This window comes from Lagenorhynchus albirostris, chromosome 15 (genome assembly GCF_949774975.1).
Source record: "Lagenorhynchus albirostris chromosome 15, mLagAlb1.1, whole genome shotgun sequence".
Taxonomy (NCBI): domain Eukaryota; kingdom Metazoa; phylum Chordata; class Mammalia; order Artiodactyla; family Delphinidae; genus Lagenorhynchus; species Lagenorhynchus albirostris.
Window position 1 is genome coordinate 55,887,800 of NC_083109.1, and position 14,874 is coordinate 55,902,673.

General features: G+C 44.3%; 1 protein-coding gene across 1 annotated transcript; it reads right to left on the reverse strand.

Annotated features, from left to right (window-relative positions):
- Positions 1-227: 227 nt before the first annotated feature.
- Positions 228-1,116, reverse strand: LOC132504981 (small ribosomal subunit protein uS5-like). Its single transcript, XM_060122799.1, is given in 2 exon segments — positions 228-1,005; positions 1,007-1,116. Coding segments are annotated over 2 exon segments (858 nt in total). The 3' UTR covers positions 228-257.
- Positions 1,117-14,874: the final 13,758 nt, after the last annotated feature.

Here is a 14,874-nt window from a genome sequence, read left to right on the forward strand (position 1 = left end):
CCAAGATGTGTTTGGTCTCTTCCTTCACAATTCGACCAGTGACAATGCAAAAGGAAAGGCATTTTTCCATGTCTGGACCATTTTGTCACAAAAGAAAGATCAGGATATTGGATTGGGCACTGAATGTCTTGCGCTTTAAAGTTTCAACTTAAGAATGATAATTTTAAAATATTCAACATCTGAGGAATTATCTCTCCATTTTAAAAGTGATTTTTTTTTTAAACTGGCTTCATTCACTTTATTTTTCTCATAGAAAACTATGTGGTGGCTACAGCTGGAGCCTGGGTCCTCTGCGTGGAAGCTCTGGTGTGGGTCTTTACAAGATGGTCAGTGAATTCCTGATACGGAGACTTGGTGAACACCGTCTCTTTCCAGAGATCAGGAGTGAGATAACTGTAGGTCTTGGAAATGGCATCGAAAGTGGTCTTGGCGAAGTTGCCCAGCATGGCGGTGCAGCCCCTGGCAGAGGTGTAGCGGTCATCAATTCCAGCCATCATCAGTAGCTTCTTGGGCACAGGGGCTGAGATGATGCCAGTGCCCCTGGGGGCAGGCATGAGGCGCACCAGCACAGAGCCACAGCGGCCAGTCACCTTGCAAGGGACGGTACGGGGCTTGCCAAGCTTATTCCCCCAGGAGTCTTGCCGCACGGGGACAATGGAGAGCTTGGCCTGAATGACGGCCCCACGGACGGCAGTGGCTACCTCCTTAGAGCACTTGACACCCAAACCAACATGTCCGTTGTAATCCCCAACAGCGACAAATGCCTTGAACCCAGTCCACTGGCCAGCACGGGCCTGCTTTTGCACAGGCGTGATCTTCAAAACCTCGTCCTTGAGGGATGCGCCCAAGAAAACGTCAATGATCTCAGGTTCTTTGATGTGCAGAGACAAGAGACAGATCTCCTCCAGGGACCTGATCTTCATGTCCTTGACCAGGTGGCCCAGCTTAGTGATGGGGAGCCACTCCTTGCCCTTGGCCTCGCCTCCACGAGCTCCGTGGCTTTCAGCCCTGGCCCTGGATGCCGCTGACAAAGCCTCCATGGAAGCCACCGCTGCCTCCCATTCCAGGGCCCCCGGGGCCTCCGGGCCCATCGGCAGCACTGACATCATCCGCCATTTGGCGTCTTTACGGAGAAGAAGAGCTAAAAGTGATTCTTATTTGAAATTTATTTTTGCTGATGATTTCTATGATGAAATGTCTGTATCAGGAACTCTTACATATTATTGAAATATCTAATCTTGTCACAATATATCAGTTCCTAAAAATGCATGATAATGCATTTTGTTACAGAAAACCTCTAAGCCATCTCCTATAACCCTATCGGTGAAAAAAAATTATCCACTTTTTATCATGATGGTCATCTGTTATTGTTTTTAAAAAACACATAATAGCGTTATAAAAAGTATAGAACGACTTACGGGAAATTCCTGAGGATTTCTAGGAATTTCATCTTCTTTTTCCCCAAGTCCCTAAGATGAAGCTATTGAGATTAAGTCATATGTTCACCTAATAAGTGTTCATTTTGCACAAGCTGGGTTGTCTATGGTGAGAACCAGCTTTCCGTCTGATGGTAGAGACAGGCATTAAATAAATGTAAAAATAAGAATTAGAAATTGTGCTGGACATGTGTAGTAGAAACTGTGATGGGGACGACAGCTCGGCTCACAAATGTTCCCCAGCGACTGACTGCGTTTGTGCTGCCTCCTCCCCTTCTCCGCGGGGAGGGCTCTGTCACACGGTCAAATGGAGCCGCAGGCCCCCACCTCCTCACCCAAGTGCAGACACCTGATGCAAACTGGCCAATCAGAATGCTCCATATGCTGGACCCCAGTGATTGGTCCAGAGGTGGTCTTGTGACTGAAATGTGGGCCTCACGGTCCTTTCCTGGGGTTTTGGGAGCTGGAGCTTAGAAAGAGGGTCCTTCCCTTTTCTTCTGAAAACTACGCAGCTGAGAGCCCAGAGCTATAGCAGCCATCGTTCCAGCCTAAGGATAAAGCTATTATTATTTGAGAGGTCAAGTGCTCATACACAGAAAGGTGAAGGATGAAAAAAGAAGAGAGAAGATTGATCCCATTCTATTCTGTTTCCTATCATGGTTCCCATTATTACATGAACCACTCAGCCTTCCTTTTAACTGAATGCAGACAAAATTAGCCTTCTGCCAACCCAGATATTTTTTACCAATAAAGAATCAGGGAAGTATCACATGCCATGAAAGAGAACCAGAGGGCTCAGGTGCCCTCTTTGGGACTTCTACGTCCAGTGGGGGAGAAGGCAAGCAGACCGTGATGTGGTGATGTGTTCCTACTGACAGAAGCGCAGGTTACTGAGATTAAATGAAGGGGCGTCCCTGTCGGGTATAAGCTCCCACTCTGTGCTTCATTTCTGGGCCCTCACTGAGAACTGGCCTCGTGCCAGTGCTAGGAAGATACACCCACAATTCCATTCAGCTCTTGCCTCTGTAGAGGCTTGGGGGCCTTCAGTGAAGAGTTTCTGAGCCTCGAAGTCTGAAGAAATGCACCCGTATATGGCGGTCAGAGCCCTCCCGGGGCATAAAGGGGGAGGCCCTGGAGGTAGGAACTGAGCCCCAGAGGCCTGCCTTTGACCAATTAGAAGACACTCCACTTTGCTCCCCTTTGTTATTCACTCACTCGGGATGACTTGGTTTCAAGGTGGCCCTTTAAAGAGCTGGGCAAGCTTTGTGAACAGTTCGGCTGCCCAAACCAAACGGGAAACAAAGCCGATCTTGGTGCTCCGGCTTAATGGGAAACCTGAGCCATCTGTGGGCGTTCCTTCTAGTTGATTTGCTTCTTTGGCAAGTAGTAAACAGCCCCTTCAAGATCCAGAGAAATTATGGAAATGGGTATTAACATTAAAATCAGAGTACAGTTAGAACATTTCACTGCATAATTGTTTGGCAGGACCTGCGAGGAAACAGAGGATTTCCAGCTCTGTGATTTACTGCTCACAGGTCTGACTTTTCAGAATCTCCAGGGCCAGAAACACAGTCTGGGAGTGGGGCCCCTGACATGACAGTACAATTGGACCGTGGTTAGAAACTTATACCGTCTTTGTCTGATTCCTGGCGAACCTTCTTTTGAGCGGTCGCATCGGCTTTACGGAAGCCAACCAGAGCTCGATCCAGATGAAGGGAACATGCAGAGATGTTGGAGAAACCTTTGTGCCACGCTCCCGTGTCTTTGTCAGAAAAAGTATTCTGCGTCCGCTAGTAATTAGCACTACGACAGGCGTCAGAGAAAATGGCTAATTGCTGACATGGCCCACAGTGCTTTGTAAGTAAACACCATATTGGAATAGACATGCAAGTAATTGCACAACACTCCAATTAAACATGTTCAAAATGAAAATGGGGATGGGGTTAAGGTATCAGAGCTGCACTGCCAAAATCCTATTTTTTTTTTCTCTAAGAAATAATAAATGACTCACCTCTTGAATGTCACCAGGCTGTTTCCAAGCATTGCTTGGCTCCAGGCCTGAGGCTGCACTGTTTCTGGGAAGTTTTGAGTTGCTGGACCAAAAGCCTCTTATATATATTCCAGACCCAACGTCTTCCTTGGCTCTGGTAGCATATATTATGGACGAGGCTTACATTCCTTCTTACCAGGTCACAGCCCCACACCCCAGCTTCTGCAGGTTTTTGCTGCTCGTCACTCAGAGCTGTACCCTTCCCTGCAAAATGAACTTCACTGGTAGGAGCCACCGCCTTGAGGATGCTTAGAGGACTGTGCACACTTTCCCACCGGAGTGATGCTCACGCAATGTCTAAGTGATGTGTGTGTCTGTCAGCCCAGTCCCCTTTCCTGGTGGTGGGAAAACTTGCTGGTACAACCAACAGTCCAGAGATCCTTGTGGGATCAGTTGTGGCTAGGCTTCTCCAGAAACCCCATCTCTGTCTAGCCTTCTGTCTTCCCCTATTCTCCTTCCCTCATCCTTTTGTAAGTTTCTCTGCGTTCCTTCACTCAATAAGTCACTTGCCCAGGGAGAGAAGGGAAGCCAGTGTAAGACGACTATCATTTATCTTAACATTGAGGTTTGAACTAAGTATGGTAGACTTTCATTTTGTTTGGTTTTTTCCATCAGGGTGGACATCACAGAAATGCAACAGAAAGTGATTCTAGAAGTTTCAGAGGCAAAGAAAAACAATAAAGTGGGCTGAGGATTGGAACTCCATATTTGGGGACACAGCAGTCAGCTCAACTAAGCAAGTATTTATTCAGTGCTTTAAGCAAGTCAAGACAGGCACATAAGAATCAGGCATCCCATGGGCTTCCCTGGTGGCGCAGTGGTTGTGAGTCCGCCTGCCGATGCAGGGGACACGGGTTAGTGCCCCGGTCCGGGAAGATCCCACATGCCGTGGAGTGGCTGGGCCCGTGAGCCATGGCCGCTGAGCCTGCGCTTCCGGAGCCTGTGCTCCGCGATGGGAGAGGCCACAGCAGTGAGAGGCCCGCGTACCGCAAAAAAAAAAAAAAAAAAAAAAAGAATCAGGCATCCCAAATGTAGTTTCTGCCCCTGAAGGAGTGAATTATGTCCTGAGGTAGATGGACACACAAAGAAATAAGATGACACCAACATTTATTGAGCACGTACTACATGCCAAATATTACACCTTTGTAAGACACTATTGAATTGAATTCTTATGAGAAGGCTCTGGAGTGATTTATATTGTCACCACTTTGCGAATGAAAAATAAATAAATAAATTAGGTTTACAGAGGTTAAGCCACTCTGCCAATGTCACTCAGCTAGCAACTGTTGGAAATGTGGCCATCAGGAGCCCTGGCAGGTTTATTAACAAGGGAATGATGAGATTAGATGAGGCACAGAGAGGTTACAGAAGAGAAAAGATGGTCTCACAGCTCTAAGTCCCATGAACAGGACAGCAGACCCAGAAGAGGACAGAAGCATTTCACTGTGTAATATCCAAACTGGCTCACATCACTGATGAGCCAAAGACACTGGCAAAGCTTGTCTGCTTCGCTTTCAACGTTAGAGTCTCGTTGCTTCTACTGGGAAAACTAATAACATAACAAATGAAACTATTGTTCAGTTTCATTAAAAATAAATCTGATAAGATGGGCAGAATTGAATTAACCAATCTCAACTGAGTTCTCATTATTGGAGCAAATGGAATATTCTCTCTAATAGAATAAGTCCTGGTTCATTTTGGCTGGTCTGAGCTGCTCCTTGCTATTGCTCTGGTTTCCAGCCTTTGGCTCTAGGCATCCTCACGCTCATGTTAGTATTATCAGGTCAGCGTAATTGATCAGCATACTAGATCTGGCAAGGGTTCTGGATGGATCAGCATAACAGATGCAAGGGCTTCGGTTACCCCTGGCAGAGGAAAACTGTACTCCCTTCCAAGGAAGTCAGATTTAGGACCCTAAAGCTCACAAAAGAGAAAAGGCCCTTATTCCACACAGGGTGAGGTTGGGCTCGAATCCTGTGATGAACTGCCCTTGGAGTCAGAGATGGGGAAAACAGACATTCACTGTGCCCGCTTCTCTTGGCTGGCTCTAACTGAAGTAAGTGCCAGCAATGCTTCTATTCCTCTGCACTGGCGGAAGTTCAAAGGCTCAAGACTGAATAGCAAAGAGGCGCGTGCAGGTATTTTTGTGGATTCACACAGATACACACAAAGGCACATGCACATTCGCATCATTTTCCCAACAAAAGGGATTTGACACAGCTTATAAATAAACACAGAAACACAAGATGGAAAAATGGAAGAAATCGAGATCAAATATAGAACAGAATGGAGAAATAATATCGACTGATTAATAAAATATAGCTCAGACTGGGTGGCTGAATCACTTTTTGGAGGGGAACTGTCAATTTTGCTCTAAACCCACTAGTGAACATGGAAATACACACACACACACACACACACACACACGCTTACATATAATCAGTTCATGATTTGTGTCAATCACTGGATGAAACCAAACAGGTGTTAGGAGAAACACAGTTTCTTCCGGTCCTAATGACTGAAAGCATTTTTTAAAATTGTGCAAGTGCTTGTCAGGAGGAAACTGAATTAAAGTGTGAATGAATGAATGAATAAGCAACTGATGTGTCATAGATGGCCACGCCATGAAAAGTCATCCTTGTAATGACATTTCATGGAGTATAATCTGTAAAAATACTGAATCACTATACTGTACACCTGAAACTAATATAATATTGTGACTCAACTATACTTCAATAAAAAAGTCATCCGGTGCCACCTCTCCAGCCCCCGACAATTCCAGTGCTTGGAAGCCTCCTCTTAGGGAGCCAGTGATACAGCCCACACTGCTTTCTGAGACAGACTCTGCTCTGAAGTTCTGTCTATTGAGGTGCATTTCTGTCATTACAGCAACACAGTTTGGGGTGGGTCTGTGTGTAAAGGAAGAAATACAGGCTTTGCCCTCAGATCTGAGTTCAAATTGTGCATTTGCTACTTTCCAGCTGAGTGACCATGGGGATGTGACATCACCTCTCTGAGTCTCTGTTTCCGCATCTATGACACAAAGGTTCCTAGCAGCCATTGGACCACAAGGATTAGATACAAATGTGTGAGTTTAGTGTCTGGTTGCATGTAGGTGAGCAATGTGGGTTTATTCTTTCAGTTCACTCACAACATGTTGATTAAACATACGTGAGCCGCATCTAGGGACTAAGAATGCCTTTCTATTTGTATAAACGAGGCAGGTCAAGCTTCTAACCTACCAGAGTTGATGAGACCCTGTATGGGCCGGTTTCATTCATGTTGTCCACGTACAGAAACTTCACACACATTTACTAACAAGCTTGCCTCTGCAATGAGAGCGGTTGGGTGGCATCTTTTTATTCTCATTGTCTGGTCTGAGTCTGACAAACCTTCTGTTTCTGTTTAGTCGGGAAGCTAAACACAAGACAGTGGATTGCACACTGGCTGGGTTGGCTGGGAGTCTAGCCCTATGAAGATTTGACCTCAAATTAGCTCTTCATCACTTTGCTGTGGTTTAGATAAACCCCGGTGGGATTGCTCTGCTCAGTTGCACTACTGGCAATTTCAGTAAAATAAATGTTTTAGTTTTTATAATTTAGTCCCAGACAGCCAAGAAGGCAGTTTTCCCTTGAAGTTTCTCCTAATAATTACAAAAGGAAAGAAATGAGACAAAACAATCTGGGTCAATAGGATCAAAAGGTACCTCTCCCCTAGTTTTTTTTTTTTAAACATGAGAAAAGCCTCTGTTTGGTTGTTGAAGGATTTAACTTAAGCCCTCCATGGATGATACCTAAATAAAGAAATAAATTTTGGCTACATTGTGATGTAGTGTAGACAAGTTATGGGGACAACTGAAGAGACTTCAGTTTTCAGTCTATTTCCCTATTAGGACTCCTCTGTGTTTCAGACTTTGGAATTGATATGTTTGCAGCCAGGTGAAGACCCATATATGGAACTAGGAATAAGTATAATCATGATGCTGGGGATAATGATAAAGATAACAACTGTGAAGATGATAAAAGCTGCTACTTATCAAGCATGTTAGATTTGAGGAAGCGCACACTGAGAAGCTTTACAGTGTTCAGACCCCCTCACCAACCCTGGGATTGGCACCATGATGAGAAAACTGATTCCCAAAGACGTCAAGGAAGTGGTTCAAGAGAGGGCTGCTAGTAAGGCTAAAAGTGAAGAATAACTAAACCTCTACACCAGCTTCCATTGTCAGACTTGCCATTGGCTCATTTCAGGACCTTGGGCAGGTCAACTTTCCTCTTTGGACGTTGGTTCCCCATAGGTAAAAAGAAGAGTTTGGGCTACCAGATGGTTAATTCCCTTCCACCTGTGACAAATAATGATTTGGAGTTTCTTTCAGCTTCTGTGATGCAATTAAAGTGGGCTGTCACCAAGCTTAAACGTTTTCAGTCATCCAGATTCAGAGTAACCATTAGATGTTAGGAAACAATCCATTATTTTAAAAATTTGGATTCCCTCACCATATGGAAAAGCATATGGGGCGCGGTGCTATTTTCCAGTATGGGAAGTTTTCCTTCTGAGGCAAGAAAGAAGCCCAGGACTTCCCTGGTGGCGCAGTGGTTAAGAATCCGCCTGCCGATGCAGGGGACATGGGTTCGAGCCCTAGTCTGGGAAGATTCCACATGTCGCGGAGCAACTGGGCCCATGCACCACAACTACTGAGCCTGCGCTCTAGAGCCTATGCTCTGCAACAAGAGAAGCCACCGCAATGAGAAGCCTGCGAACTGCAGCGAGGAGTTGCCCCCGCTCACCACAACTAGAGAAAAAGCCTGCGCACAGCAATGAAGACCCAATGCAGAGAAATAAATAAATTTATAAAAAAGAAAGAAAGAAAGAAGCCCAGATCTTTGCAAGACTTGATGAATATAATGAGATCAGGGAGAAACCAGAACCCAAGCTTAAGCTACACTTGGAATATTTCCTTTACTAATGCACATCCACGCTGGTTTTGGGGTGAATTTCCAGGCTTTATTTGTGAGCTTGAAGTAAATTGTGTATTTACTTCCATTGTAAATTTACTTCACCAGCTTCCAGAAACAAATCGCTGACTCTTGCTCTTGTTCTTTCTTCAATGCACCTCTGTTGCTTTCTCACTTGTATTTCTCTGGTTTTGAGCATATGACTTTCAAAGTTGCTGGAAGTAATCACTGCATTCCTCTCACACAGAGAAATCAAAAGCAAATATAAACTGCTCTCTCAGCTTACTTCTAAATCTAAGCAGACCCAACTGCTGTTAGATAGTGCTTTGTATGCTAAGATGCAATATCTCTTTGAATGGAATAAACAAGGAAAACCTCCAAGTGCTTTGCTGACACTAAAGCATTACTGAGCTGGCCAAATTTATAAACTAATATTGCAAAGCAGCTCTCTGCTACGTGCTATTTTCGGCAATTTGTACTCTCTGTCACTATTTCCTTTTTCATGCCATCTGTAAAGCATACTGTGGCTTTTTTCTCAACAAAAAATGTGTCTTTCTGGAAGGTTGATCAGACAAAAATAGAAAGTACTTGCTGGGTTGGTTAATGACTATAGAGGATGTGCTACCTTAGCATCCTGGAGGGGGCTGTTTTGGGGTTATACAGGACAGACATGGGAGACTGATATAAAAAGTAAGAAAAAAAGAAAAAAAGGAAGCTATCATATGCCAGCTAGAATATACTAAATATTTCTCATCATCATTAGAAATGATCATATTTAAATTCCCACTGCCTGATTACTTAGGATCAAGGGAAGAAGTATCAGTGTCATTAAACAAAAATCTCTCTAGTTATTGAAGGATAAAGTTAAGCCATACATGCGTGATGCCTGGATGCAAGGGCATGGATTGAGAGACCTGGGCCCATCCACTTACTAGCTCTGTAAACATGGGCAAATCAATTCCACCATCGTTTGGTCTTAGTGTCATCAAATCAGGAAGGCCCTTCCCAACCCTGAAATGCTTTGGTTTGTCAAAGGAACATCGATTTGTTCATTTGTTCAGCAGCTATATATTGAGCTTCTACTATGGGCTGGGCACTGAAAAAGACAGAGAAGATTCCCAGGATCATGAAGCTGATGTTCAAGCAGAGGAGAGAGCCAATTAATGGCTCAGCCATTAATAACGGAACAAGATGGCTTCAGGTAGGAGTGAGTGCCACGAAAGGTCATAACTGTGTGATCTGATAGAAATCTGACAGAAATTAATTGGCGTGGGAAAGGGTGGGGGTTAGTCATACATTAAATTTGCAATACCTATCTACCAAGAGAGGTGTTTTTAACAGGGCTGGTAGTGCCTCCTAATGCGATTTTGGAATTTTGTGACTTAGTTATTTTATAGTGCAGCCGTTCTAGACAATTGACATATTGAAATACATACAAATTATTTTATTATGAATTATACCTTTATTCTCTCTTATATTACATGTTGAGAATTTATTGTATCCAAAATTGTGCAGGTGTATATACTACTTAAGAATTGCACTTCAGGGGCTTCCCTGGTGGCGCAGTGGTTGAGAGTCCGCCTGCCGATGCAGGGGACACGGGTTCGTGCCCCGGTCCGGGTAGATCTCACATGCCGCGGAGCGGCTGGGCCCGTGAGCCATGGCCGCTGAGCCTGCGCGTCCGGAGCCTGTGCTCCGCAACGGGAGAGGCCACAACAGTGAGAGGCCCGTGTACCGAAAGAAAAAAAAAAAAAGAATTGCACTTCAGGATCATAAAACGGAAGTTAGACATTAATATATATTTTTTAGAAATTTATTTATTTATTTCATTTATTTATTTTTGGTTGCATTGGGTCTTCGTTGCTGTGCGCAGGCTCTCTCCAGTTGCGGCGAGGGGAGGCTACTCTTTGTTGCGGTGCGCGGGCTTCTCATTGTGGTAGCTTCTCTTGTTGTAGAGCACAGACTCTAGGCGTGCGGGCTTCAGTAGTTGTGGCACACAGCCTCAGTAGTTGCGGCGCACGGGCTTAGTTGCTCTGCGGCATGTGGGATCTTCCTGGACCAAGGCTCGAACCCATGTCCCCTGCATTGGCAGGCGGATTTAACCACTGTGCCACCAGGGAAGTCCCCAGACATTATTTTTAATAAGCGGGGGCATTGAGTTTGATAGGATTAGAAACCACTGATCTAGAACTCCCATAACCAGAACCCTAATACAGCTAGCATTGCTGTGCAGTGATTTATTTTTAGGCAAAAGTGATCAATCATTAGGAAATAAGTTCCTACAGGGAATAATGGGCGCAGAGTTGTTTTAAGTAGCAATTTTCAGATTTTTTAAATCAATTAATTCGTTGGGTCACATCCAAACTTTATTTAGTTGTTAGTCTAAGTTATACACTAAGTTAATCTTATGGAAAATAAACAGGAGAACATTTGGAACTAGCTCTGAAAGTCAGAACATATTAATTGGAAGAGAAATAAAAACAAGTTCCAGGTAGGAACAGCCCTCTCACCAGTTCTTACATCATCTGCTTTGTGGATATGGACTAACTGCCTGTCTAAAAATAACCTCATATATGCTAAGGAAAAGTACCCCCTGTATCTGTGGGACTACTTCTGTTCTTACTCTTACGGGGTTAGGGAACCACCATGAATAACCACTCTTTCCTGCCCAGTTGGCCCGCGCATGGGCCTGAATCAACTAGGCCTGATCAGAATCATTCTCCAAGAGTTTTCAAAGGGGACTGAAAAATGAACTAAGCATTTTTCCAAGAGTCGTGGTGGAGGGAGGTTCCCAAGGCTCAGGAACAATCGACAGCCATGTCTTCCCCCATAGAGAGGAGGAAAGACTGAACGTGATAAACAGAGAGGTGCTTTCACTCTTTCATTAATTCACTCAATCGATGATACTTTTCACACTACTGTATACTAGACATTGTGGTGACCCTGGAGAAAATAATGCCTGCAGTAGGCTAAATAATGCCTCCTTTTCCCCCTCCACCCCCTAAAAAAAGATATCCACACCTGAATCCCCGGAACCCTGTGACTGTTACTGTATATGGCAAAAAAAGACTTTGCAGATGTGATTATATTAAAAGTCTTGTGATGAGGACATTATCCTGGATTACCCAAACGGACCCAATGTCATCAGAGATGTTCTTAGAAGAAAGAGACAGGAGATTCAGAGTCAGAGAGAGAGAGATCTGAAGATGCTGACTTCAAAGCTGCCGGATTTGAAGACGGTGGAAGGACCACAGCCAAGAAATGTGGGCGGCCTCTAGAAGCTGGAAAAGGCAAGGAAACGGATTCACCCTCAGGACTTCCAGAAGGAAATCAGCCCTGCCAGCACCTTCATTGTAGCCCTGTGGCCACGATGGGCTCATTTCAGGCTTGAGCTCCAGAATTGTAAGAATACATCTGTATTGTTCTAAACCACTATGTCGTCGTTTGATATACTAGCAACAGGAAACGGACACAGCGTCCCTACCCTGGCATCTCTTATGTTCTTGTAGTGGGGACAATCTAGAAATGTGTCAATAAAAAGTAAAACAAGATAATAGAAATCCAGAGATTGGCAAACTGAAATAAGAGATGGAGAAAGTAAAAACCCCTGGTTCCTGCTGACCCCCAGGCCCAGCTATTTCCCTGTAGCTATTCAATCATATCCCAGTACCTCCCATAAATCATATTTTCTTCTAATGTTTTTTCCAGTTGAGTTTCTATCTCTATCAAACAAAAGAACCCTGCTTCATATAATCTGCACTGATGGTCCTATACGGGCTCTGATGTCTATTGTGTCAACCTGGAAGCAGTTTCTCAAGAAAGTCTTAATGATGTTTAGCAGAACTGCATTTTCTTACAGGAAAATGTGCTTCTCCAATGTAGAAACATTTTCAGCAACATCGAAGATTTTCCGTGAATTTCCTATTAGACAGGCAGTTCCACTAAGGAAGCCTTAGCTGGGTGAGCTTCTTAATCAAAACTTTAATTTATTCATTCTTTCTGGTTCATTTTTGGTGTTCATTGAACACCTACCGCATACCAAGTCCTCAGAAGACAACACTGAACAACTTAAAATCTCTGCCAGGACTTAATAGGAGAGATTTTATTTAAAGAAACAATTACAATACAGTGTGATAATAACACTAACCACCAATGCTTACGATCATGTTCTATACGCCAGCCGATGTTCTAAGCTATGAAAATGGCTTACATGTTGTAATGGTCACAAATACACTATTTAGCAAGATGCACTATTATAGCTATTTTACAAATAAGGAAACTGAGGCAGATTTAGGAAACATGCCCAGATGGCAAGTGATGGTGTCAGGCTTTGCATCCAGTCTCCAGAACCTGGATGAATTCCTGCAGTCGGTTGTCTTTGGGGGAAAAGAATAGGGAACCACAGATGTATAAGATAAAGAGCAGCTTGGGAAGCAAAATTACTGGAAAAAGAGACAACTGGTTTGAGTGTCTCTGGATGATTAAGAATTTATCGGGTGGGACTTCCCTGGTGGCGCAGTGCTTAAGAATCCACCTGCCAATGCAGGGGACATGAGTTTGAGCCCTGGTCTGGGAAGATCCCACATGCCGCAGAGCAACTAAGCCCGTGCGCCACAACTACTGAGCCCACGTGCCACAACTACTGAAGCCTGTGCGTCTAGAGCCTGTGCTCCACAACAAGAGAAGCCACCGCAATGAGAAGCCCGTGCACCACAATGAAGAGCAGCCCCCACTCATCCCGACTAGAGAAAACCCGTGCGCAGCAACGAAGACCCAGCGCAACCAAAAATAAATAAATAAATAAATGAAATTGATTCTTTAAAAAGAAAAAGAATTAATCGGGTGGGTAGAGGCTGGAGTTTCAGGCAGAGGAAAGCTACAGGGAGTGACTCATGGACTGAGCTGGATGCGACTTGACTGCTAAGCAGTGGAGTTGGAGGAATAAGCAAGACCCTGGCTACAAAGAGTTTTGTATTCCAGGCTCCGGGGCGCCACTTCTGCCCTTTATTCTAATGCCTCTGTCCATGGTCCTGGCAATGCGCTTCACTGTTACTAATCACTTTCTCAGCACCTTGGACCTAGAGGATATCTGACTATCCTCCCACCCACAATGGATCTCTTTGCACATCTCTGCCTTCTCTGCTTGGCTGATGGCTCGCTGCAGAAGCACAATTCCTTTTTCTTCAAATTACAAAAACCCTACTGGGAAGAACAAGGGCAGATCCAAGATATTGAATAGTGTTGCCCTGAGTCTCTCTTGCCATCTTTCACTTTGGCTTCATTCCAGTGGTTCCTTTTCAGGTTCTGCTAAGGGCTATTCTCTGGGGCTCACTTGTTGCCTTCTTGCTTGGCCCATCCATTCATCCATGCATCATTCAACAAACATTTAGTGAACATCTACTATGATGTGGAAGCTGGAAAATTTGAGGACACAGAGATAAATAAAATACAGCCCTTGCTCTCAAAGTAGTTCACTGTTTAAAGGGAAAGAGAGAACCGGAAAGATTATTCATGAACAGCAGGATGCGAGGGGCTGCAGGATAAAGGAAGAGACTCGTTGATTTCAGCAAGGAAAAGGCACTGAGGGGGCTTTGCTACCAGTTAATATGCTACCACCTCTTAGCTTCAAACCCACCTTAAAAAAAAAAAACATTTAATCTTTTCTCCTTTAAGTGTGGAGGAAATACATGAATGTTGTACACATTTCAGAGAACTCACAAAAGTTTAAGGCTAGAAATAAAAATCCAGAGATAATAAAAATAAAAATCTATAATGCCAGAGAAAATCACTATTAACAATTGAATGTATTTTCTTCTAGTATTTATGTGTATATAATCTATATATCTGTTCTTAATCAAATTGCAAACCTACTTTTTTATACTCTGTGTTGTGATGCTGAGGTTGGCAAATCACATTTCTGCTCTGCCAAGTGGTTCCTGCTTTGGTTCTGAAAATGGGGGGTCCCCGGGGAGCCTGCAGATCTGGAGAAGGGATTTGCACCTGCCTCTTAGGTCACCACTAGCTTCCTCTTTCCTTTCTGTTTCTAACGGCATCATCCCAGCCTGGCTCCCACACTCTGGCTGGGTGCTCCAGGACCAGAGATTGATTCCACTTTTCAGTTTCTCCAAGACTCACAGAACCAGCCTGATTATACCCACTCAGAGACACAAGCCCTGGTCGGCCAGCCCACCCCCTACTCTGATAAGAGTGACCCCCCACTACTCTGAGCTCAGAGACTTGAGCCCTGACCGAGCAACACCCTCAGACAGAGGTGTGCATCCCAGCTTGGCAGGACTCCTCCTCCAAGCCTTTAAATTTTAATAATTCCAACCTCTTCCCTTTGTTCCCTCAGCCCGAGGGGTGGTGGCTGCTTTCCACCTGCGGTATCTCAGTGTTCTTTTTGCTTGTTTAGTTCAATACCTAGTTAATAATT